This window comes from Suricata suricatta, chromosome 4 (assembly GCF_006229205.1).
Source record: "Suricata suricatta isolate VVHF042 chromosome 4, meerkat_22Aug2017_6uvM2_HiC, whole genome shotgun sequence".
In the NCBI taxonomy this organism is placed as follows: Eukaryota; Metazoa; Chordata; class Mammalia; order Carnivora; family Herpestidae; genus Suricata; species Suricata suricatta.
In genome coordinates this window covers 52,380,423-52,406,617 of record NC_043703.1, presented here as the reverse complement: position 1 = coordinate 52,406,617, position 26,195 = coordinate 52,380,423, and the positions used below count along the sequence as shown (strand labels likewise).

At 39.7% G+C, this 26,195-nt stretch overlaps 1 protein-coding gene across 1 annotated transcript in view; it reads left to right on the top strand.

Annotated features, from left to right (window-relative positions):
• The window catches only part of ENOX1 (ecto-NOX disulfide-thiol exchanger 1), a 240,232-nt gene that overhangs the window by 25,655 nt on the left and 188,382 nt on the right, over positions 1-26,195 (top strand). Inside the window, exons 2-3 of the mRNA XM_029936687.1 lie at positions 6,846-6,989; positions 7,848-7,985. Of these exons, the coding sequence (XP_029792547.1) occupies positions 6,846-6,989; positions 7,848-7,985 (282 nt within the window). The remainder of the gene's footprint in view (positions 1-6,845; positions 6,990-7,847; positions 7,986-26,195) is intronic.

Sequence of the window (26,195 nt, the reverse complement as noted above, 5' to 3'; positions counted from 1 at the left end):
ACAGGGGCTGCCTGTGGTCATTTAGAGAAACAGAAAACAAGGCCTCCCGTCCAGGGCACCCCACTGGAGGCGGGCTGTCCTGCTGAGTCTGTAATTCCTGGGGCGATCATGACTGCAGGGCGATACTTCATACCGTGTTGCAAAGGCATCATTAAGATCACATTAGTTTAAAGAGTAACTCACACGTTGTTTGTGACCCTACTAGGAGAAACGTTAAACAGGATGAGCAGCCGGCTCAGGCTGGTCAGGATCTGATCTGGATTTTACTGCAGGTGGATTTCCATAGATTCAAGAGCTCTAGTCAGGTTTTTTTGGGAAAACAGATCATTCATTTACCAGAGTTTGCAGCCACTTAAGGGTCAGTTATTCACTTACTACAATTAAAACGTTCCGCTTTGTAGCTTAATATGTTTTTCGTGGCTGGGGCAAGGTGTAAAATGAGTACATAATGAAAAAACTGAGTACAAAACAGCACAAATTGTAGAATGATACTGTCTGCTTCCTCTTATAGAAGCCGATAAAAATGTTTACAGAAATTGCATTCTGTGTATAAGGGTGGCCAAAAAGACCAGCAGGTGACCTACACTACACGTGCATTAAAAATTGTTCTTTGATCATTGGCAGTGTCCATGGCTTATAGACCTCACACCTTCAAGGGATATATCTTTGAGGCCTGAAATCTACCTAAAATCTATTTCAGAGGTGTTACCCCTCTCCCAAAAGGACACTCTTCCCTGGTCTCTCCATTGTTCTTTCTCTGCAGCCCACAGCTTTGCTTCTCAATTGAAGCTTCTGTGTAGTTACAGCATTGTGTTTACTTTTTCCCTCCAGTAGGACTGTTTGGATGGGAACTTGAGAACAGAGAGTGCAAACAGAAAAACTTGTCAGGGAGGGAAAACGCGAATTCTCTGATGTGTCCTTATTTACTTTCATAAACTTGTCTGAGACTTACTTGATTGGCAGTTATGCCTCAATATCCCTGTTCAGGGGACAGGGGATAGTAGAGTCCCTTCCCCAGGGCCACCATGGTTGCAGAAGCAGGGTTCAAGAGCAAAGCTCCAAGCTCTTATTTTCCCCACAAGGGCTCAGCTGAAGGGTGAATGTGTGAACTGCTAAGGTTGAAACAGTTTCCTACCAGTAACATTTTAGGGACTTCCACATCTGGGGGAAGTTGGAATTAAGGAACTCTAGGGTTCGAACCTTGATATTCTATGAACCTGCATGTGATGGTCCTGAATCCTCAAGGACTTAGGAAAAGCTTTGCTTAAAGTAAGACTCTTCTTGTTTTAATGGATCTAGACTTATGTTTATGGATGAGATGGCTTCCTTTAATAATTCACTCACCAGCAGAGTCAGCAATGATAACTTTCCCTATGCTAGGTGTATTTTGGAAGGTAGAAAACAACGTATGACAGTATATTGTGTATGTGGTTGACGGATATCCATCAATGGGAGGTATGAGTTGACCCATTATGTGTTTCATAAACAGCCTTCAGGTATAATATTGCCCTTCTCAAAAGATCTGAAATAATCTAAGTGTGGAAGCTTCTGTATTTTAAAACTTGCTTATACACAGACTTTGAAATTACATATTATCATAGTAGCATCTGGTCTTATTTCCTTTTCTGTTTTTAATAGGAAAAGAAATACTTTATCCCTAAGGTCTCAAGCTTTCTCTTTTATTATTTTGCTCAATTTAGAAATATAAAATGTAATATTTTTTAAAAGCATCGATTTCCTGAAAACAAAATAATTTTACTTCTGTCATTTCTTTACACTTACAAATGTAATGCCAAACAGTATTTTACTTTGTGTCAGAGGACTTTATGCACCTCTCATGCCTATACTGGTTGAGTTGCCTCTGGCAAATTTGGTGATTTTGTTGGACTTCATGATTTCAGAGAAAAACCTTCTCTCTCATTCATATTCTCTGTCTCTGCCTCTGTCTGTCTGTCTCTCTTTCTCAATGTTGAGTTTTTCTTTAAATTTTTTTTAATGTTTTATTTATTTTTGAAAGAGAGAGAGAGAGACAGCGTGAGCAGGGGAGGGTCAGAGAGAGAGGGAGACACAGAATCTGAAGACAGTCTCAGGCTCTGAGCACAGAGCCTTACGTGAGGCTCAAACTCACGAACCATGAGATCATGACCTGAGCCGAAGTCAGATGTTTAACCGACTGAGTCACTCAGGTGCCCCTCAGTGTTGAGTTTTTCGAACACAGACATATCATGGGTAAGACCTTATCATCCATTCAGTAACCATTTCCTCCCTAAGATGGAAGAATGATGATTTGTAGTTTAAAACTAGCTGCTAGACAGAATGGAAAAATGGGGGGTATAAGCACAGATTCTTAATGATATTCTATGTTTGAGAAATGGCCAGATCTGCTTTATTTCCTCTGCAGTCAGTGCCAAATGGAAATTTTTCCTTTCTTCCAATGATTTCACTTCTTTAGCATATATGTACATATGTGTCTTTATTACACTAACATACTGCTTAATGGGTCTGGAAATACTGTTATTTATAGATTTCAGCTCATTCAAAGAACAGCTGCAAGAAGTCTCACAAAAGGGGAGCATCTCGGTAACCTGATTATGACCCTACATTGGTTGCCAGGGAGGTGTGGGATCTTAGATCTTGGAGAATGACTTGTTAAGTGCACTAAAAGCTTATCTGGGAAGATCTAACATTTTTAAAATTGTCTTTCTTTGACACTTTAAATTTGTCTGTGTTCTAGTTTCCAAAAGCAATTTCCCTTTTCATGTTCTTTAGCTTTCAAACCTCCAGCCTTTGGAATTGGACCTTGGAACTGAAATTTATTCCCTTGTTCCTTTATTATTTCCTTTTCTTTTTTTATTTTCCTTTTTAGATTCCTTCTTTCCTTCTATGACTGAGTTCACTTGAAAAACATACATGTGGGTATATATACACATATAGTTTATATATAGTTTAAAACATATTTTATAAATGTATAAACATATTATAATTATATATAATATTTATTGTATATAAATTATACCTAATATATAAGTATATATTACTTAACTTCAAATAAAATCATTCTGTTTAATTAAAAAAATAAAATTTCAATACTTAACTCATCTCTACCCCATTTTGTAGCAATCTATGCTTCGTGGACAGTTCCCAATGGGTTTTATTATTCATAGCATGTGTGTGTGTCCTTGAGACCCATGAATGTGGGACAGGGTTAGCAAGAGTTGTGTTATTTACAGTGAGGGAAGCCTGTGCCATTTGTTTGTTTGTTTTGAGGGAGGAATGGGGGAAAATAGTATTTTCATAGGCTTAGTGAGTTTCAAAAATTATTTGCCCCACTTATGTAGCCCAGTGAAATCCTGAGAATAAATAGATCTTGTTGAACAGTTATGAAATTGGGCATGAGGTTTTATACTTGAATATACCATAACAAAGAACAGGTTAGATTTCATTCGAACCCTAGACAATGCTGCATTGTTATCCTTGGCATTTTGTACATCTGATTAGCTTTGTTGATGATCTTATTGTTCCAAAAGCTGTAAATTTGAACTGCTAATTTCATAATTAGTCATCAATTTCTTGAAAGCTTTCATAGTTGCATAGACAGAAAAATAACCCAGAGAAGAAAATTCATACATCTTTTAATTCACATTATATTATTTTATAAAGGATTTGTGGAAAATAAAGAAATACTCTGCTACAATTTAGGTGTGGCATAGAAAACTAGGGCAATGCTTACTTTTAGAAATATCAAGTGTTACTCACTGTTTTAGAATTAATTACATAATTATCCAGTAGAACACTAAGATCCCAGGGTACCTTAATAGAAACACTACACTTCCAAATAAAATAATAATAATTAGCACCTACTATATTCCAAGTGCTTTATTAGCTATAATTTTTTAACTCCCCACATCTCTGTGTGTAGATAAACACCATTAACAATATCAGTCTTTTCCATAGTTTAGAAATAAGAAAACGAAGGTGAAGAAATTGATTTGAATGATAAGTTAGGCATCACGGCTTTGAGTCCTCTAAAGAGGCAGGTATTCAATAGAACGATAGATGTTAGTAGAGTATAAAGATTACTCTTCCAACTATTCATAAATTACTAGGTAGTAATTAATTTAAATAGCATCTTTCTTCCAAGCATCAAGGAAATTTATGTTTTTTTGAAAAATTGCCTGGCTTTCTTGAGATTCTTGGAAATGCCTAAGAGGTGATAACAACTTACTTTAGAGTCCTCATTCTAGGTACATGGTAACTACATGAAGTTGTATGACATTGAAACCATCGGTTGGTGGATTGAAGACTTGTAATAAATTAAATGTCACAGAGTCTCATTAGGGGGTAGATTCAGGTTTATAACCTACATCTTGCCAAAAAAGCAGTGACTTTTTTTGTTTGTTTGTTTTTTATGACACAGTAGCAGTTCATTACTGTTCTCAATGGAACAGCATTAGTTTAAGATGGGCCTGAAAGTGTGGCTGGGCACCGTGGGCCCCCCGGACGTTTGTTGCCCCTTTGTAATACTGTAATCACTGAGGAGAAAACTACCTTTGGAACAGACAGTTAGAGAGCCATGGAAAGCTAACAGCATCCCTCAATTACTGTTGCAAAAAGGCAAGGTGAAACATGGCTGGTCAGATACCAGTTGTAAGGCCTACAAAGGAAAGGGATGTTCTCTGATGTAATGTTCCAGAACTGTAGACTCACTGGACAGAAAGTTGTGATTAATGCTCATCTGGGGAGGACTCGAGCTGGAAGGAAGCCAGCCAACTAAACTTCATTTAGGGGGATAAGTAAGACAAACGGTGACCTTGCAATGATCTGAAACAACTCTACTCCATGGCCATTTGAACAAAAAAAATGAACAGCCTACCCAGACTCTGCTGTGGTGATCTGTGCTGGTTGGAGGTAAAGAAGGGAAGGTGCTGTGGTTTCATCAGAAATATAGCTGGCATGTGGGTAGCCAAAGGGCAGGCATCTAGGTCTCTTATGTACTTATGTTACTGAGTTTCTTTTCTTTGGTGAGAATCATTGTCTGATGGCATTCATTGCCTAAGATAATTGATTCACCATAGGTAAACAGGGCCTCAATTCATTTGGGTAGTAGAGGGTTTTTTTTTAATTTTTAATGTTTATTTTTGAGAGAAAAACAGAGCATGAGTGCGGGAGGGGCAGAGAGAGAGGGAGACACAGAATCTGAGGCAGGCTTCAGGCTCTGAGCTGTCAGCACAGAGCCTGACGCAGAGCTCGAACCCACAAATCTCAAGATCATGACTTGAGCCAAAGTCAGACACTTAAACCGACTGACTAAGCCACCCAGGCGCCCCATGGGTAGGTGAGTTTCATTGCAAGGTATAAAGCATTTGTCCTGAGTGCAGTTTGCTCTCAAAGTTGGAATCATTTTTCTACTGAATGATGATATGTAATCTTGCCAACAAGCTATTGGAAAATATTCCCCACCATCTCATGTGCCACTCTGGTCGAGGGCTAGGTGTTGTGGAGACTATGGAAATAATTTGCTCATTACCCATCTATTCCTTTAAATACAGAAATCTGAGCTTCCATATGAACTAAACTTATGCTCAACAGGCAGTGAGTTTTCTTTGACAGTACCGTGTCCAAAGGGATTACTGATTCTTGCGCCTAAGAATCAAAGAAAATAAAAGAGCATCCCATAAAAGGGCCAAACTTTGCACTAGACACACACACACACAGACCATCACATCTAACTCTAAAATATCCATTAGCAAAAACATGGGTTAGAAAATTTCTAAGTTTAGACCAAAATAAAAAGAAATCATTAAATTGTTATATCAAATCCACTTAAAATTCAAACTTCTCAGATCACACATGTAAGTGGTATGTTTTTCCTTTCAGTTTTGAACCACTGAATGTGTACTTAAAATACGTATGTATGAAAAACACTGGGCATGAATGCTACGTTTTTGCACGGTTAAAGATGGAGAGAAGGTATTTAATAAATAGGGTGCTTAGAGGGACCCTTTCCTTTGAAGCTTTATTTGAAATTTGATTGTTATTTGATTTTACTAGGAGAGTGCTTTGAAAAGTTTAATAAAAATATGTGCATATAGATGTATGTATGTTTGCGTTTGTGTGTGTGTGTGTGTGTGCGCGCACGCACGTGTGTGTATGCTGTGAGACTAGGGAAAGTTCAGACCAAACAAACTGTGGCCTGTTCAATTTATCTTCATAGAAATAAAAGAAACAACTGTGTCTCCTTGCTTCCCTAACATCCTCTCCATCTTCTTTTATGAGCAGCACGCCATTCTTTCCCTCTGCCTCTCCTGACTATTATAATCTGGGTACACTCCTTTCCCAGCCTCACGGCAAATAGCTTCTTGCTTTTCTCCTCCTCTTCCCTACTTTTTTCCCCCTCTGAATGCATTTCACAGACGACCGTCTTTCAAAATAACAACATCAATTAATTTTTTAACTTAAAGAAAATCATAGTTAGCCCTGAGTCTGCCCTCTCCATTGATGTGTAGTGAGGGGAAGAGGCTGTGCAGGGGCTGATAAGCCCTGTCTGTGAAGTCTCTTCAGTTAGGAAGCAAGGCAGGCCTTGGCCACTTGCACTCGGGGCTGCGTATTCAGGCGGCGCGGCTCTAGGTAAGGTGACAGCTGACCCGCCCACCACACAGAGGGCAAACCTAGACAGGAGCCGGCTGCCTGGGCTCAGGAATCAGCCGCCACTTCTGAGCCTCAGTCTGTGACTGAACGTTGTCCTTTGTTGTTCGTTGGTTTTTGCCCAGACAACAGTGTTCTTTTCGAAGAACCCCTCAGCTAACTGTCGTGATCTCTCACCACACTCCTCTCCCTTTTTGCAGAATCCGATGACCTCCGTGGGGACCCTGCACTCAGCCATCAGAGCGCACCTACCCCCCAGGATGCTCATAGTTCAGTCGTAGATGCGGGTGGCGTGGACAGCATCAGCCGGTGTCCCCAGCAGCTTCCTCAGATGATGGCTGCAGGTAAATGTCGCCGGCCAGCACAGGCACAAGCGAGGCATTTTGAGTTCCTAATGGAAGAGCTTGCCCAGCCATGAAAATAGGCATTGACCCGGGATCCTGGAATCCTTAAAGAAATCGGGCTGTGGAACTAGCATACACCAAAAAATATTAAGTCAGATTTCACATATTTTGCTGAGTTTTTTTTTCTAGCTCTGTGCTATTTGTGTTTCATGGTATTTATTCACTTATTTGGTTTTGATGAAACTCAACTCATAAGAAATAGTTTGGAAAAGTCATGTTAGGCAGACACCTGCATTTCAATAATGGAATGGTACAAAAACTTAGAAAGGAAAGACTATGTTACAAGGTAACACTGATAAATTCAGTTGGGACCAATTTAGCTACTTGACAACTGTTTTTAAAGATTCTATTAAATAACTAGAAGGTGTGCCTGCTCCAGAATTCTACTCAGAACCAGATGATGGCATTTATTTTTAGTCTACTGAACCAATTGACTTTTTATTTATTTATTTATCTTTTTACCAAAAGAGTGGTCCTGTTCTGCCTTTCCACCTTGAAACTTAACTAATGTTGTTCCACTAAGAGAAAGGAACAGTTCTTCCATTTTTCCCATGAGTGCTTCCTTAATGGCATGCCGCGTATAATACAAACTACATGTCATTAAGTTTCCTCCCAGAAGGTATTTGGAAACTCTTTATGTTTACTTCTGGAGAAAACATTGCTGTAGATTACAGTGCTTTATTTTTGTGTGGTTTGGGAATGCGCTAAATGAAGTCTCACATCTCTAGCACTGTGATCTCCTTGAAAGCAAACACTCTTGCCTGTTGCCTGGAAGTCATAGTTTGTTTTTCCCCACAGCAGCTGATGGTTTGGGGAGTATAGCGATTGATACAACCCAGCTCAACATGTCCGTGACAGATCCCACAGCCTGGGCCACCGCCATGAATAACTTGGGCATGGTTCCCGTGGGGTTGCCTGGACAGCAGCTTGTGTCTGGTAAGCTTGGGTTTAAAGGTACTTTGCGACAGTGCCAAAGGGTGTTGGTGACAGGTGTCCGGTAATCTACCCACACGCAAGTGTTGAGCAGAGTCAACATGGGGCATGTTTACAACTGGGGCATGTCTGGCAGGTTGTGCTTGAGATTCTTTTCCTCATCACCTTGCGCTCCTGCCTAATAGCTATTCTCAGAAAAAGCCGTGTGTAATATATGTCATCTGTAGCGTTGCAATATCAGTTTCATATTTTAAATTGCCAAATAGAAGCGCTAACATTTGCTTTGTAATTTGCAAAACTCTTTCACATACATTATGCCGTTCGATTCCACAGTCATCTTTTTGAGGCAGGTAGATAGTGTTTGTTTGTTTGCTTACTGACGTTCCCATTTCATAGACGGGGAAACACAGGACCAGCATTTAGGGGGCTTTTCCAGCACTTGAAGTGGCAGGACTAGAAATTCAACTCAACTGACCCTGCGGTCCACATGTTCCCCATCACTCTTTGGAATCCTACCACAATGCATTCAATCGGGAAAATGTTTAGGAATGTCCCAAAGTAGAAGGTCATTTAAGACTTTATCATTTAATTTAGTACATCTTTATTGAGGATTTTCCATGTGCTCTGGAACAAGTACTTCGGGGAAGAGAATAAATATACACATGTATGTAAGTGTTTTTGAGGACCATGTCTCCCTAAATTGCAAAGGACAGCAACAAACAACAGCAATTAGAATAATATGTAGAATCAGGTGTGAAGTGATAGTGCAGGCTAATAATGTAGTAATTTCCATAAGGATGAATCACTGGGGCTCTAAGAAAAGATATTCTCAGGATAGTAGGACTTGAGCTGTCTGGAAAGATACATACAACTTGCAGTATCCGCTCACCCACTCATTCATTCATTCAACAAATATGTATTGAATAACTGTCCTGGTGTGGGGGCTCCAGCTATAAACACAGGCATGGTCTCTGCCCTCCCAGAATTTGCAACGGAGAGGTGACAGTCAGTTATTACATTATGGTCACTGTTATGTCAGAGGAATAACTCACTTTTGCCCATCAAGTCAGATGAGGGTAGGTGATATGCACCACGTAGAAAGCAATAGCCTTTGGAGAGGTAGTTTCTATGCCCACAAACCTGTGTACTTTATGCTGAGTTGACCAAGCATCTTTTGTATTTGTTGTTGTTTTTATTGTTTTTCAATAGTGGCCAGAGATACGAAATTCTAAACCAGTTACAGTAAGTTTTATGTGTGTGTACTTGTACATGTATATATGTACATATACACATACATATGTGTAAATATTTACATATGGGTTTTTTTTAATATAACAAGAAAGAACAGGAGAGAAGACAGGAGACAGCGACAAGTGGGAGACAGAAAAAAGAAAGTCAAATACTGAGTTACAAAACAGTATTCTTAGGATTTTTATTAAATTCTCCAAAGTATGAAATTCACATTGAATCGAGGACTAGTCTGGTGCATGCTGTGTATATATGTGCAGAAGTGACGTTTTCTATGGTCTGAACATGTGCTTATCCAGACCCGTTTTCCCTAAAGCTTACCCAGACAGATACTTCCATCTACTAACCTGAGAGTAAAGATTTGTATTTTTCCACCCAAATTTTCCCAACTGCCTAATTGAAGAACTTATCTGGCAGAAATTGCTCGTCTCTACCTCCCACGTGTCTCAGAAAATGTTGTGTAACTTCCAGAGTAAGCCACAACCTCAATAATTCATTATTTTTTCTTATGATTTTGAGTCTTCTGACATTTTAACCGTGACCAATTTATGATTTTCCCAGCAACTTACCATGAAAAGAATTACAGCCCCTGCTCGTTATAGAAGATTTACCGTATCTGCCCTGAATTACGTTCTCTGTCTCCTGTACTAGCCAGCCAGGCTGCTTACGCTGGTTTCGGGCCTTTCGGGGTCTTCCTGGGTGTCCCTTCATCGTTTCTGCGTTCCGCCAGGTGAACTGCACTGGGCTTTGTTCCTCGGGGCTCCCAGCGACCCTGTTAGTTGACACCTTCTCAGGGTCAGGCTCTGGTTCTGTGCGTTTAGTGTGTCTGTATTTTCTTCCAGTCTTTTTTCCATGCAGGTATTTTCATCACATTAAATACGCTATTGTGTATTTTTATTAACACCTTATCCTCAATTATTTTTTCACTTTGTTGTTTTATATGGAAGAGATCTATATAATCCATTGAACAAATCTCCAATTTATTTGACCAGTCTAGTGTTTACATTTAGGCTGCTTCCATTGTTTCACTCTGACGAGGCAAGTTTGTTTGGAGAACTTAATCTCTTCAAGCACATAGAGAAGCATTTTACCTTTTCTGCGAAATGATGATTATGTCTAGTTCCTGGGACTATTGCTAGATTTTACCGTGATAGCTTACATGCAGGAACTATACAGTACCTACATGTAGAAAGTATTCATTAAATATCAACTCTTACTCCTTCCTTCCTTGTTGCCCAGTTTTAAAAACAGATAATATGTGAACCATTTCCATGCATAGAGCTTTTCAGCAATTAGAATTATTGTCCTTGGATAGACTCCTGTATGTAAAACTAGGAGCAGAAGAAATGAACATTTTAAAGTTTCTTGTTAAATGCTGGACAGTTAATTTCCTAAATATGTGTATGTATTCAGTATCTATTTACTAATTTGATATGTAAAGGTGGCATCCTATGATTTTACCCTAAATTCTTTCATAACTATCCTTTGTAAATTATTTACCTCCTCTCCTGTTAGTATTTCCTTTTCTGTAAATAGATTACTTTCATACTAGATCCATTTATCACTCAGAGTTCTTGGTGGAGGTTTCCGTGAGTGAGTCATTTGGGGTTTATATTTGGTTATTAGTTATTAAGTATCTTAATCTTCGGAATCCATATTTCCTAAAAATACTTATCTACTCTGTTTTTTGCCTCCTAAATATGTTTTTTTTTAATATGTTTAACTTGTTCTTTATGAGTCCTTTATTCCTTTTCTAAATATGGAAAGGCTCGCCCAACAGTAGAAGTTGTTATGTATTCCCAGTTTTCTGTGCCTCCATTGGCTTACTTTTATCTTTTTTACCTTTTATTAAACATTCCCTTCTTTTGCATATTTTCATCCATTTTTGATGTACCTGTTCTGTACTACTGATCGATCTTTATTCCAGCCCCACATCGTCTCAGTTTTTCTAGCTCTCTGGAGTATTTATATGACATCTCTTATGCTCTTTTTACTGAACCTCAGGGGTAGTGTTGTTTATTTCCTTCAAGACGGTCACAGATGGCTGCCTCTTACTTGGTTCACATGCGGCCGCCTCTGGAATTCTTCAGTGTGCCTGCAGAATGCGAGAGGCAGTCTTCAGTCTCAGAAGGGGCTTAAAGATTATTTAGTGTAGCCTTCCTTCCAAGAAATCTCCTCTAAAATGTCTCTGACAGGATTATGGAGCGGCTGGATTTTACAAGCACTTGGCCTTCTCCCAAAGTTTCTGATATTTCTAAATGACCAACGACTCTTCCCGTGTTTGTTAAAACTGAATTGACACCCAATTCCACTCTCTACCAGTACTTTTGTTTATTGAGAGATTAACATTATCAGCAAAGGCAGGCACACATTTTTCACATCCTTTGATTTTATCCCAAAGGTTTCAAAAAAAATCAGATCACCTACCACCATCACACTGCACTGTTCTGATACATTATTGTGGCTTCCATTTTCCTCCCCTCTGCCATCCCCCGCGTGTTCCCACCATGATTCCAGCCCCATGCTCGTGAACTTCCCTGCTTCCCTCTTTCCTACCATGTGCTGCTTAAGATCATTACATTGAATTGGTTTCTTTTATCTAAAATATACCATTATGATGTTTTACTCCAGCCCTAAATGCCATACTTCAATGTCTTGGTTTATCTATAGCATAATATTTACCTCCTTATATTATTATTTCATGTTTATTTTATTCCTCCTGCTTTTAGTTTTGTGGAATTTTTAATTTTGTGCATTTCAATACTTTGTGTGCATTGATACTGATCCAGGTTTTCTAAACTGATCTGTTAGAACACCAGTGCCCAGTGGCTGTTAGGTACAGTGGGTGTCATGTAAGTTATTTATGTGACCTAACAGCCAAGACAAACTCTGGGTGTAAAATAGGTAGATTGTGACTCAGTCAGTTAAGCATCAGACTTGGGATCAGGCCATGATCTCACGGTCCATAGGTTTGAGCCCTGTGTCAGGCTCTATGCTGACCGCTTGGAGCCTGGAGCCTTCTTCAGATTTTGTATCTCCCTCTCTCTCTCTCTCTGCTCCTCCCCCACTTACACTCTGTGTCACTCTCTCAAAAAAATAATGAATAAACATTAAAAAAAAATGAAAACAAGGTAGGTTGCAGGGCACCTGGATGGCTCAGTCAGTTGAGCATTAGACTCTTGGTTTTGGCTAAAGTCATGACCTCATAGTCCCTGAGTTCAAGCCCCACGTTGGGGTCTGTGCAGGTCATGTAGAGCCTGTTTGGGATTCTCTCTCTCTGCCCTTCATCTCTCTCTGCCGTTTCCCCTGTCTCTGCTCCTTCCCCTCTTTCTCTCTCAAAATAAATAAACTTTAAAAAAATAAAATAAAACAGGTAGATTCCTTTCTTTGTGACTTTCCTCAAAGTCTTTACTATGCTAATATCCAATGTATAGTTTTGAAAAGTAGTATCTACTATGTAGGCTTCCCCAAACTTAATTTAGCTTTTAAAACAAAACAAAACAAAACCTCTTGGCATCTCATGAGACACCAGAATTGCCATGTGAACCAGATTTCTTTCGTCAGCCGGGGACATCCTTTTCCACTACCATCCATCTTTCTATGCTGCTCATGATATTCTATCTATGATCCAGCATACAGTTTTGTTTATGTTTTCACTGAACAGTGTTACTACCTAATCTCAAGTTTCAAAATAACTCTCTCATGGTCAAGAGTTTGCCTTGAGCCTTCTTCCCAGTTTTCTATGGTACATGTTGTCACTTTCCAAGAGCCCCTACCACGGGTGTCATCAGCCCGAATCCAGGGTATCAGATCATGAGCTTTGACACCATCTGTGTGACCACCTGCTCCCTTCCTATATATACCAGCTTCTTTTCCAAAGTTACAATCATCAGTTGGAAGAGTTGAAAAAGCAGCAGCTAAGGCCCTAGTTTTTAAATTTCTTGCCCAGGACTACATGGAAATGGGTCATCTTTCCTGGGAATTCTCTGGCCATGAGATTATACCTTGCTTTTCTCTAAACTTTTTGAAATTTTTTTTCCTAATCTCAAAATTTTTTGTTTTTCTTTTATTTTTCATTTTTGTTTTTCATTTTTTTCTTTTTTTTTTTTCAAAATCTTTCAACACATGGAAAATTAAGACAAAAGAAGACTCTGAGCTTCATCTTGTAGAGAGCCCTGCTACTCTACACCAGGCTATCTGTACCTCTTTAATCATGCCCGTGTCAGGGAGTGCCACCATGAACAGGCGAAGGGACTAAAGAAAGGAAGTTTGCTGGTTTGAGTATGATTCTCATCTTAACAACAAGGATGCGGGATGGTTTATGAAGAGAAGGCCCATCTGAGTGTCTCTCCTTAGCTCTTATTGACTTTGACTGACATAACAGATCTTTTACCCCAATTTCTTGACATATCATTTGTTTTATTTCAAATACATGTTCTGAAAAGGCATCACATTTCCCTATTAGCTATGAAAAGACCATATACACGACAGTGCCACATGCCTTATCAAGGATTAACTTAGAGCCAATAAAAGACTTCTTCCCTCTTACAGGTATCTGTGAACACTGATTGCCCCTTGGCTCACACCTGACTGTTTCTTCACTAAAAGCTCTGAGTTCACTATCACTGCTTCTGTTACTGTCACTCTGTGAAGAGATCAACCTTAAAACTCACAGGGAGGCTAGGATAGGCTATAGCTTCCTCTCTTTCCCCTCTTCCATTCACTGATGCTTCCACTCATTTTCATTCCTCTCTGCTTGCTCAGATTATTTTTCCTACTTTTCTTCTTGGGTTGTTTAATCCTCCCAGGAACACCTTGATCCTCTTTAATATGCCCAGATATGAGGAGGCATGTGTTAAATCCTTTCATCTCCTGGAGCATTGCTCTTTACTGGGATTTATTGAGACAGACATTGTGCCGAATGCTGGGAATAGGAGACATAGACCGTTCAGAGCCTAGAGAGAGAAGCAGAGAAGAGTAAATAAGCTAATACAAATCAACATGATGAGTGGTTCTGCCACTAGCAGATAAAGGGTGCTATAGGATGTTACTGAAGAGTGGTAAACAGGGACTAGTGTGATTATAGTTGCATTTTAACAGGGAACTTTTATAAGTCCTAGAGACAATGGATGGATCGTGGAATGGTTGGTGGCAGAGAGATCAGACAAAGGGCTGTAGCAGTTACTCAGATACCAGATAATAATGACAATAATAATCATGGAAGTGGAGATGGAGAGAAGTGAAGGGACCCATGAGACATTTAATTCTAGAAACAATAGGAACTGACGTCTGAGTCCTCAGCATGTTAGGGGAGTTCTCAGCAGTGATTCTAGTTTTGGAAATAGTGTAAATGGTGAGGTCATTTGCTGAGATGGAGAAGGCTGGAAGAGAAAAGGTAGGGGAAGATGGCAAGATTCTTTTTGCATTTGTTGAATTTGAAGAATCCATGGAAAGAAAATGTGGTAAGCAGTTAAATCTGAGGGTCTAGAGCTCATGCAAGAAAGGGAATTGGGGATGTGGCTTTGGCAGTCGTAGTACATGGACGGTCATTGACTCCTTTATCCCCCAGTCATGCTTTTGCTGCGAAATTATAAATAAGCCCTCAGCTGCTCATGTAGGTTTCAGTCTAACCTACAACTGAGTCTCCAAGTATCTTAGTCATCTGTTTCCTCGCTTTTGACCCACTGGGTTCCTATCCATGGGTGGGCTCCAAGGTTTGGAATTAGAGTAGTCAGAGATTTAAAAAATGTAATCTAAGAATCTATTCCTGAAAATATCTCATCAGTTTACAGAGACACTTGGATGGTCTTTCCATTGATAAACCATCCCACATACTTGTTTTTAAGATGAGAATAATACTCACGACAGCAAATGGAAGTCCCTTCGCATGTCACTGGTGGGACTCCCTGACATGATTAAGGGGGTACAGACAGCCTGGTGTAGAATAGTGGGGCTCTCTAAAAGATGCTGCTGAGTCTTCTTTTCTTTTTATTTTCAATCTTGCTGAAAGGTTTCTCATTATCAAATGTCAGAAAACAAATAAGGCCCTTGACATAACGTTTCACAATATATGTACCTGACTTCATGTATTCTTGACAGCTCAGGTACACATTCCACAGTTATTTCCCTTCTTCTCCACAGGACATTAGGACAGTACGTTGGTATGTTCATTCATTCCCCTACAGTATTACAGAAGGTTCACACTGTACAACATATTTTACAAGGCTCTAGAGTAACAGCAGTTTATATGACAGACAGGTGACAGTCCTGTGGAGCATTCATATTTTTTAAAGAAGCAGATGGGTAAATGACAGCTTCATTACAACAATAGTGGGATGCCCCATAGAGGGATGGGGAGCCCAACTCAGCCTGGAGGTATTAGTGGCTGTTCAGAAAATTCCTCCAAAGAAGTAGCATTAAGGCTAAGTGCCCAAAGATGAATTAGAGCTTACCAGGTAGCAGGAGGGAAGAAAAGGAAGAGAAGGAGAATCTGGGAAGCTTAGAAGATTCCGTGAGTATAAAATGCCTGTGCAAAGGCCTGAGGCAATAGGAGCTTGGCTGTTGCAAGGAGATGAAAGTGGGAGTGTGTGGGCTGGAGGTGGTAGTTGAGATGAAGTTGGGTGGCAAGAGGGGTGTCTGGCGTACATCCAGAAGCCTGCTGGACGTCCAGAAAGAGATGAATGAGGTAGATGGTCTGGATATACACACTTGGGCCTAGCGTCCTGAGCACCTCCCACCTGCCAGGCTTTGAGGGGTACCCCCCGTGCTGTCAGTGCTGAGGGGAAGCATGGCTGCCATCCCAGAGCTCTCATCCCGCTGCTCGGTCCATGACGCGCGTGTCTACAGTATTTCTGGAGATGAGAGAATTTGTAGAAAATTGCTTCCAAAAAATATTTGCTTCTTCCTGTGCTGTGCGCTATATAAGGTAATTGGTATTGCTTAAAACAAATCAAGGCTTGTCCTCAAATCACTCTCCACAAGTAACAACAACCTATATCTTTGTTGACTAGAGATGTTATGAAATGAAACCCTTTTCAAATGCTTGCCTTACACAATCTAGTCATTTGAAGTGTAGTCATTTTTCTCTTCCATGCAGGGAAACACAGAAATTTACTTGCTTTGTAGATTGACTTTTTCTGAATTATGGATGTGTAGTTTTTTCTTCCTGTCTATGCCACAACAAATATATATTTTTTTAATTTTATACTCTCTTGATTAACTTAGTCTTTATTTGGTCTGTCAGACGCTGGTATATGTGCTACCCAACTTACTCAACTAACCTTTTGAACTTCAATAGTCACTCTCTTACTCACAACTAAAATTAGAGAAAATATTTTTAAAGAACTGCACATATTTACATATGTATAGATATATTAAATATATGCATATTACATGCAAATATATAACATGTATATGTGCATATACATCACAAACATGAACATTCCCTAATTTTCTTGGTTTCTTTTTCTTCCCCTAGAATAGAGAAGCTTTTGTATCTTTAACAGCAACGTGAGCTAAAGGGACACATTTGCATTCCATAATGGAAGATGGATTGTCTCCTGCCCCCATAGTAGACTTTCTAATGCAGCTGGAATCAGGAAGTTAAATCAAACAGTTAAATTCCTATATTAAAATTAATTTATATGTTTCTATCCAATGTGCACACACATTCACACATACAGACACATTACTATATATTGTATTTTTGTTTTCAGTTAATGTCAAACTCTTTTATTCATAAATATGGAATAATTGTGTAGTGACTTCTCCTCATTTATATCTTGTTTCCTTTTATTGTTCTGAGCCTTCTCATTTACTATGTTTTACATGTTACATACCATGTTGTCAAGTGGTAGATATATTACAGTGTGCAGTTGTATAACTAGGCTATCATTTATCTAATAGACTATGCTAGGCTATACATTTATATGGGCAAGAACCATATTCTTTCATCTTTGTATTTCCTCTATCATCAAATACAGAGATGGGTGTTCAATAACCATATAATGGAATGAATGTATGGTTTGATTCATTTATATAAAGTACAAAGGTATGTAAAATCTTGGAAAAGTTGCTTTTTAAAAACATTTTTTTAATGTTGTATTTATTTTTGAGAGAGAGAGAGAGAGACAGCGTGAGCAGGGGAGGGTCGGAGAGAGAGGGAGATACAGAATCCAAAGACAGACTCCAGGCTCTGAGCTAGCGGTCAGCACAGAGCCCAAAGCAGGGCTCGAACCTACGAACTGTGAGATCATGACCTGTGCAGAAGTCAGATGCTTAACCGACTGAGCCACCCAGGCGCCACTGGAAAAGTTACTTTTACCTGGTCCTACTGTTCTAAGGTATAGCTTTTATGTTTTTAATCCTGGTTAGATAAGAAGAGTAGCCACAACCATAAGCTCCCTTAATTGACATCTGTGATTGATTTTTCTAATAAATGAGCATTATCTTTCTAGATTACTTCTTTTTTCTTCTTTTTAAAAAAATGTATCTTCTGGGTCTCTCCTTACCATGCTTATGCTTTATTTACCTTCTTGTACATATGGGGTATATGGTAGCTGATTTAGTGCACTTATGTACTAATTATGTTGTTTGTGATGTTTCTAAGTGTTTTTCTATTGGTTTTCATGATAGATCATATTTTCCTACTTTTTGCATGCCTAGTAATTTTTTGTTGGATGCCAGACTGTGAATTTTATCTTGTTAGGTGCTGGATTTTTTTTAAATTTCTTTAAATATTTTTGAGATTTGTTCTGAGATGCCACTAATTTCCTTAGAAATAGTTTAATCCTTTCAAGGCTTGCTTTTTAGCCTGAGTAGGTGGGTCCAGAACAGCCTTTAGATAGACTAAAGATAATTTATGCCACTTCTGAGGCAAGATACTTCTAGAAACACTACTCTGGTATATTATAAGATTTATCCTCTCTGGCTTCTGGAAACTTGATCTGTTCTCAGCCCTTTTGTGAGCTTCACATTCAGTTTCAGCTGCTCCTTTCCCAGAGTTTTTGCCTCAGCCTTGGAACTTCCTTCACACACCTGATCAATATCTCAGCCAAAGACCTGAAGGGAACATTCTGAAGATTTGCAGAGCTATCTTTTTGGTTAGGGCCTTTCTCTGCAGTGCTCTTCCCTATATTTTCCAGCTTCCTTGGCTTCCCAAACCCTGAAACTAAGGTATACCGCTGGCTCTGTTTGGGTTTCTCATCCTTGAGTTAAATCCTAGAAACTTTCTAGACAGTAGACGAGGACAATCATAGCTTTTACTGCACCTGTCTCCCTTCTCTGAATAATCACTGTTTTGTACTTGATGTCATCCAGTGCCCAAAAACTGCCATTTCATATATTTTGTCTGACTTTTAAGTTGCTTAAGGCAGGAGAATAAATTCTATTGCTGTTACTTCTTTGTGGTGGAAGCAGAAGTTTTCAGACAAAGTTTTTTAAAAATGTGTATGTGTGTGAGTGTGTGTGTGTGTGTGTGCCCTAGAGACATACACACACGTGCCCTAGAGACAGTGTAAATCTGAGGCTATGATATGAATGACTTTTCTAGGAGTGCTGAAAAAGGTGGTAATAAACCCACCAATTCCTGAACACCTAATATGTACCAAATACTGTAAATGCCTAGCTTCATTTAATCCTCTACTAGCTAAATATTATTAACCCCATTTCATAGATAAGGGAACTGAGCTTGGGTGATATTAATTAACTCACCCTAGGTTATTCAGGTAGAAGGAGACAGTGCTGGATTTGAAATCCAGGTCTATCCACCTAAGCTGTTTCCACTATATCAGAATTTGGAGAAAAACAACTGAAGCAAAACCCTCCTAGATTTTTGCCTCAGGTCAGCACTATCCTTACTTATAAATATCTTAGGTGGAAATATTTGATTGTGGGGGAGAGGGAGTAGTAATCCTAGAGATCTTTTATATCACATTAAAATTTAAAAACTTCAATTATTTAATTTTTATGCACATCATTTTTTATTGTACTTAAAATCCAGAGATTTCCAGGGCACCTGGGTGCCTTAGTTGGCTAAATGTCCCACTCTTGATTTCAGTTCAGGTCATGATCTCACAGCTGGTGAGATCAAACCCCGTGATGGACTCTGTACTGACAGCATGGAGCCTACTTGGGATTCTCTCGCCTTCTCTCTCTGCCCCTCCCCTACTCATGCATGCATCCTCTTTTTCTCTCTCTCTTAAAATAAATAAACATAAAATATAATAATACATCTAGAGATTTCCATTAAGCCTCATGAGTTTAGGACTTATGGTCCAGTGATCTAGAATTGGCACTAATGTTTAACAAAGAATAACTTAATAATATAAAGTAGACTGCTATGAATAAGATCAGGTAAATAACCTGCCTCTAGTTGATGTCAGTAACCAAAAATGATCATAAATACAGGGAGATTATATACATTTCAGTCTAAAGAAAAGTCAGAAGGTTTTCCCAAAAGAAAAAAATGATGGTGAATTTCTCAGTGATTAACATATTAGATGGGCTTGGGTCAACTTAAGTATTCACTCTTTAGGAATAACAGAATCCAGAGAGCACAGGTGGGAGCTGGGACACACAGTCCTCTAAGATTGGGGTGGGGCATTGAAAAGGAGGCAGGTCGGAGGGTGGAATGAGCTGGTGAGGGCACACAGGGCGTGGGAAGGGTTAGAAGGTGTGAAGGAGAAAGGGCATTAGCCAGTAACAGAAATAAATAGGGACCCTTTCCATGGTATTTGCAAAAGAAAACTTCTTTCCCCTAGAAACGGATGGATTGTCCCTGCAATAGGCAGATGGGGACTTTGAGCCTGAGATCTTGGGTTTGAGTCCAGGCTCTTTCCTTTGCCATGTCACTTTGGGCAAATTACATTTAACCCCCCTGAGATTGTTTGTCTGTATGGAGGGCCATGATAGTATCAACAGTAGCTTCCAATCTGGTAATATAAAGCATTGGACCTAGTATAGGAATCCAGACATATGAGTTCCCTTGCCCCTTACTGGACAGCAGTTAGGGAGGAGCAGGGAAGGGGAGAAGAGTGACTTTGGATGACTCCATATTTTAATGTATTGAAAAAGGAAGAGTGGGCCTCTGTGAAAAAAGATGGTTCCCTTGTCCTGACATTTCCTGTGTCCTAGGAGCGGTGGCAGCCATTCTCCTCTACAAGCCATACAGAGGCACCCACACCCACCCCAAACACACCCATAAATTGTAGCTCTAGGACAGTATTACTCAAAGTGTTTTCTGCTGAACACTTGTGTCATTATTCCCTGGACTGTGGATCTCAGGTCCAATTCAGACATTCTGAAACACGAGGCTCTGGAAGCTACGAATGAAAATTTAAGAATATAACTCCTTGAAGGACTTCAGGACGTACACTTGTGGCAGAAGAAGAAAGTACCCCATTTGGCCTAGAAATGAGCAGGGAAACTTGTTTGATACTACATCTCTGTGGTCTTAGCTACAGTGCAGTTTTACAGCTGAAAATGTTTTTAAAAAGTAGCTGAGACCACCTAAAGAGTAGCTGCAGATGCAAACTAAAAACTTATATATTGAGAATCTGCCATGTTCAAGCACTGTGCCTAATCTCATTTAATTAGGCTTCATCTTGATGGGGCGCCTGGGTGGCTCAGTTGGCTGAGCATCTGACTCTTGATTTCAGCTCAGGTCATGATCCCAGCGTCATGGAGTTGAGCACCACAATGGGGTCTGTGCTAAGGTTGAGCCTACTTAGGATCCTCTCTCTCTCTCTCTCTCTCTCTCCCCTCCCCCCCCGCCCCTCCTCTCCCCCACTTGAGCGCTCTCTCTTTCTCTTTATTTCTAAAAAATAAAAATAAAATAAAACAAATCAATGAAATAAAGTCAGGTTTTATTTTGAAGAAGATATCTTGGGCATTGAGACCCACATCCTTGAACTATAATAAACTGTATTTTCCTCTTCATCAGGGACATTTGCTTGTTGTCATAGAAGTCACAGTTTTAACCTTGAAGTTTTACTTCGGAAAGTTTAATGCCTGTGGGGCACAGTGACACTTTATTCTAAAGGGGAAGGAGAAATACTATAGTCTTCAAGTTCACTATGTTTTCCAACCACAAGGGCATCTTTAAAAAAATATTCCTCCCCTCCCTGGATGGGACTCTTGTGACCTCCATCAGTTAATGCCTCCTAGTCATTTATTCTATCTCAGCAGGAAAAATAGGCCTCAACACTCTAATGTGAGGCAACTGAAGTCTCCACAGGGGACCTTCACATAGAGTGAATCATTGCTGACGAGGTTCTAACCAGAGACATTTTTATGAGCTGTGCAATCACTCAAAAATGCTCATTTTATATTTTCAAAATTTAGTGGCCTCTATCTTGGAAACCATGTATTTGAGAACATCTTTTTGATTCTGTTCATCCCCAGCTGTGAGAAAATACTGCCTCGTCATGGGTAGGAAAAAAGCAATTTAGAGAAATAATAGAGGAAGACGATGATTTCATCCTCGTCTGGATTTCTGTGTCATCCTTACTGGGACTTGGCCAGGAGAGAGGAAAGCCAGAGGCTCTGCTGGGGCAACGCAAGGAGCCCAGTGGGTCACAGGCCCTTACTGGCCAGAGAAAACCAGGAAGGCCACAAAGATGTAAGAGAGACATATGAAAAGCAGAGTTCCAGGGTCCTGGAAATTTGGTTTTACTCTCCCTATGCTCTGTCACATGATGGCCAAGTGACCGTGGGCTTGTCACACAGATTCCAAGGGCCTTGCTATACCCACCTGTCAGAGGAAGGTGTCTGGGCTGCCTTAATGCTCTGAAAGTCTATAATATGGGAAAGCCCTAAAAAATCAAGAATGTAAGACATTAATATGCATAATGCTAAAGTGTCTAGCATCCAGTTAATATCTTGAGGAAATAAAGCAGGATAATAACTTTTAAACAAATCTGCAGGAAGAGTATCTCTATAATTAAGGTAATCTTTTTTGGTGGAGATGGTGTTTTTTATTTGTTTGTGTATTTGTTCCTTAATGGATCCAGGGAGTACCTGCAGAGTTAATCACACATTGAGCCACGTGAGTCATGTAGGAGAATCATCATAAGGAACTTGAATCTTTCTAGGCTTTGAAGAAAGAAGTTACAAGAGAGGGAAAGACATACTCCTACCAGTGTCAAGGCTTTTGGCACAGCAGCACATCTGTGGCATAACCAATAAATAAAGGCAAACAGGAAACTGAGCAAGAGTGTAGATGCTAGAGATTGGAGAGTCTCAGTTCAATCAAGCTCAGGAGCAGTGTGAGACGTTTTGTATCTGTTCTTCCTGTCTGTAAATAAGCTAAAGACCATCTGAAATCTTAAGTGAGTGGTCTTGTTTGTTTTTATTGTAATTCCAAATCTGCTTCATGAATTCATAGTTCCTTCAAGAAAATTGGGAGCCTTTGTAAAAATAAGGGTAGGAAGGATTCAGAAATGTGCATTTTTCTCACCTACCTCTCTCTTTGCAAAACTCTTGCTGTTCTCTGGAGCCTGTGCTCAAACCTAGGAAAAGAGCCAGTGCAACATCTGTCCCATGCTTTGCTCAGTGGGTGTGTGATGGGTCCTTCTTTGAATGAATAAACTAAGTGGTCTGTTTTAAACAGCCTCCTCCTGCTGGCCCGCACGCTTGGGAAGGAAAAGTAAATAAGGCCACACTTGTTCCAATCATGTTCATGAGAACCTGAAAACAAGACTTGGGGCAAAATAACTGAAATACAGATACTTAAAAATGTATTATTGTATGGTGTCCTTGTATGGGAAGATGATAGCACCAACTCAGTAGAAATAGGATTTGGCAGTTAGAAAGGACTTGAGTAGTATTATATCATTCTGGTATTTAGTGTTTAATTTTTATGAGAGATTTCAGATAGGATATTTTATTTAAACTTTAATAATTTGCTCTGTAGTGGCAGGTGTGTCTTATACTATTCCCGTGCTCACTGCTAACGTGGTTATCAGGGCCCTCTTTCGTAGTGTAGTAGGATATGTCCTTATATCCTAACTTGGCACTCCAAGCAAGTAGCCAACACCATTATAAATGTGAAGGAGACTTTTTGCTACCCCTGATCTATCATTTTATGGCTGAGGAGATAAAGGTCTGGAGAAGGTCCAATCAAGTTCTCCAAAACAACGTATCATGACTGTTTTCCCCATTTTTGATAGGCTTGAGAGGAATACCTCAGGGAGTGCCCTCATACTTTTCATTAAATGAAATTGACTAGTTATAAGGGAAAACAACTAAACTCTAACCTTGGCTGCTTATGCAGAAGACTTACCAGTTTTTATCATTTACTATAAGAATCGTGTGTACTTTGAAGGAAAAGCCTATTGATAATTTCACACAGCCACTGAGATATTGGTAAAATTAATGAAGCATGCTCATTTCTTCACATTTATAATCAGTCTCCTTAACTTTTCTTTGTTACATTTCTCATTCTTGTTACTTTCTTTTCCCTGTGAGACCATGCTCATTCACCCTTTCCTTATGCTCTGTCTATTCACCATCCATCCATCCATCCATCCATCCATCCATCCATCCATTCTTTCTTCCCTCCCTTCCCTCCTCTCTCCCTCTCTTTTCTCTGCCCTCCCTTCTTCCTTTCCTTCTTTCCTTCCACACTTGTTGATCAGCTTTCACTGTGAGAACAAAAGTTCTTTTAATCTCATAGAGGTCGTACTTTGATGGTGGAGAAAGTTAATAAACACATTAATACAGATATATTGTAAATCAGAACAATTACTATGAGGGAATAGTAAGATCCCACGATGATAGAGAACAAAGGTGGAATCCACCGTGGATCTTAATACAATCAGAAGTTTTTCTCTGAAGACAAAACTCCAGCTCAGATGCTGAGGATGAGAAAGAGCCTGCTCTGGAACAGAGGGGAAGGAAGAGTGTGTGCGAGGATGGTAATGGCAGAAGGAGTTTGACTTGCTTGAAGAACTACTTTAGGACCAGTTTAGTGAATGAGATGGAGACTGAGTGAAAGGTGTTTAAGGATGTGATTTGAGGCCCTTTGGGTCCTGAGAACAAGTTTGGACTGAAGTCTAAGATTAACTGAAGGTCATTAATTTACTCACTCAACAGAGGGATTCCATGATTGAATTTGAATGTTTTTAAAAGAGAATGGATCTGAGATAGGATAGAAATGGAAGCAAGGGGGTCATCAAAGAGACAGTGCAAGTCTGGACACAGACTCAAGTGTGGAAAGAAGATGGTGGTGAGGTCGAAGAGAGGAGGACATCTTTGTCATATATTTTGGAGGCTGAGGCCTCAGGACTTTCTGATGAGAGAGGAATGCAAGAGAAAGGAGGATCAAGTTGAATCACAAGTTTCTAGGTTTTGAGCAACTGGGTAAATGGTGGTGGCATTTCATGAAATGAGCACCACAGGAATAGCAAAGATAGGGAATAACACATTCAGATCTATATATCTCAGGTCTGTCCTGTGAGAAATCTAAGTGGTAATCTGATGGAGGCAGATATTCGTGTCTGGTGTGAGCGACATGTGTGCCAGACTCATACACACACACAGGTGTCTGTGTCGGCATGTAGAACATGATCTATGTTCTACACCATGTATATGAGGGAACTGGCATGAAGATAATAGAGGGAGGGAGGTGTAAGAGCAGGATTTTAAAATTTCCAGCATTTAAAGTTTGGGAAGAAGGTGAGAGCACCTGGGTGGCTTAGTGGGTTAAGTGTCCAACTTCAGCTCAGGTCATAATCTTGTGGTTGGCAGGTTCAAGCCCCATGTCAGGCTCTGTGCTGACAGCTCAGAGCCTGAAGCCTGCTTCAGATTTTGTGTCTCCCTTTCTCTCTGACCCTCCCCTGCTCATTCTCTCTCTGCCCCTGCTCTCATGCTCTCTCTCTCTCTCTCAAAAATAAATTTTTTAATTAAAAAAGTAAAAAATAATGTTTGAGAAGAACCCAGTAGAGTGTTGAAAAGAAGGAACAGCCAGAAAATTAGAAGGAAAACAGAAATGTGCAATATCATATGAGCCAATATCTTGGCCACATAGTAGGCAGAAAGATTGATTGCTTCTGAGAGGTCAAGTAAAAAGACTATAGTGAGGGAGTTCATTTGGGTAGAGTTGTGGGGGTCGAGACCAGGTTTGGGAGTTAAAGATTGAATTAGTGAGATGGAGCTTAGGGAGGCCCTTTGTAAAGCTAAACACGGCTACACAAAGAAAATAGAGTATAAGTAATAATACCTCCATGATATTAATTTACTCTTTGTCATTATTGTTTCATATTTAAATTTGGACAAACTATTTAACCCCCTTCAAAAAAAAAAGTGGGGGAAGGAAGAAAAAGAATAATGACAGATGAAAGCCAGAAGCATCTGGTAGGGTCATCATTGAAGATGTTCATCTAGAAAGGGAGCAGGTAAATTGAGAGGTACTCGAGGGCTCAAGAGAAAATGTAAAACCAACTGGGACCTGATGATATACGTTTGGACGTAGTCCCTTCGATAGGAAGAAGTATTTGGAGATATCATGTTAATGTAAAGAAGGAGTCCCAAACCTCCTGATTTAGGTAATGCTTTCCTGTGCCTGTTAAAGGTGGTGACACTAAAGTGTAGAAAAATAGTGAACTCTTGGTCTAGGATAAAATAATGAGCCACTGAGAGGGAGGGCTTTAAAACTCAAAATGAAATACATTATTGATTGACACGGTCTTGTACTTGCCAAAATTTCGTATATAATTACTGAGTTTTTACAGACATTTTCCTTGATAAATAAGAGAGCCCACATGTGCCCACAGAAGATAGTATTGGACACAGCCATCTGGTGCAACACCACTTCTCTCTTTTGAGTAATCTCTCCTCTGAAGAGTTACATTTCCATGTCTAAAGCTCATTTATTTACCTTGATTTCATTTCTTTGTGCTGTAACTCAGCCTAAATATTTACTTTGGCTAATTAATTGATTATTGTGAAGCCCGTTGAAGTCCACAT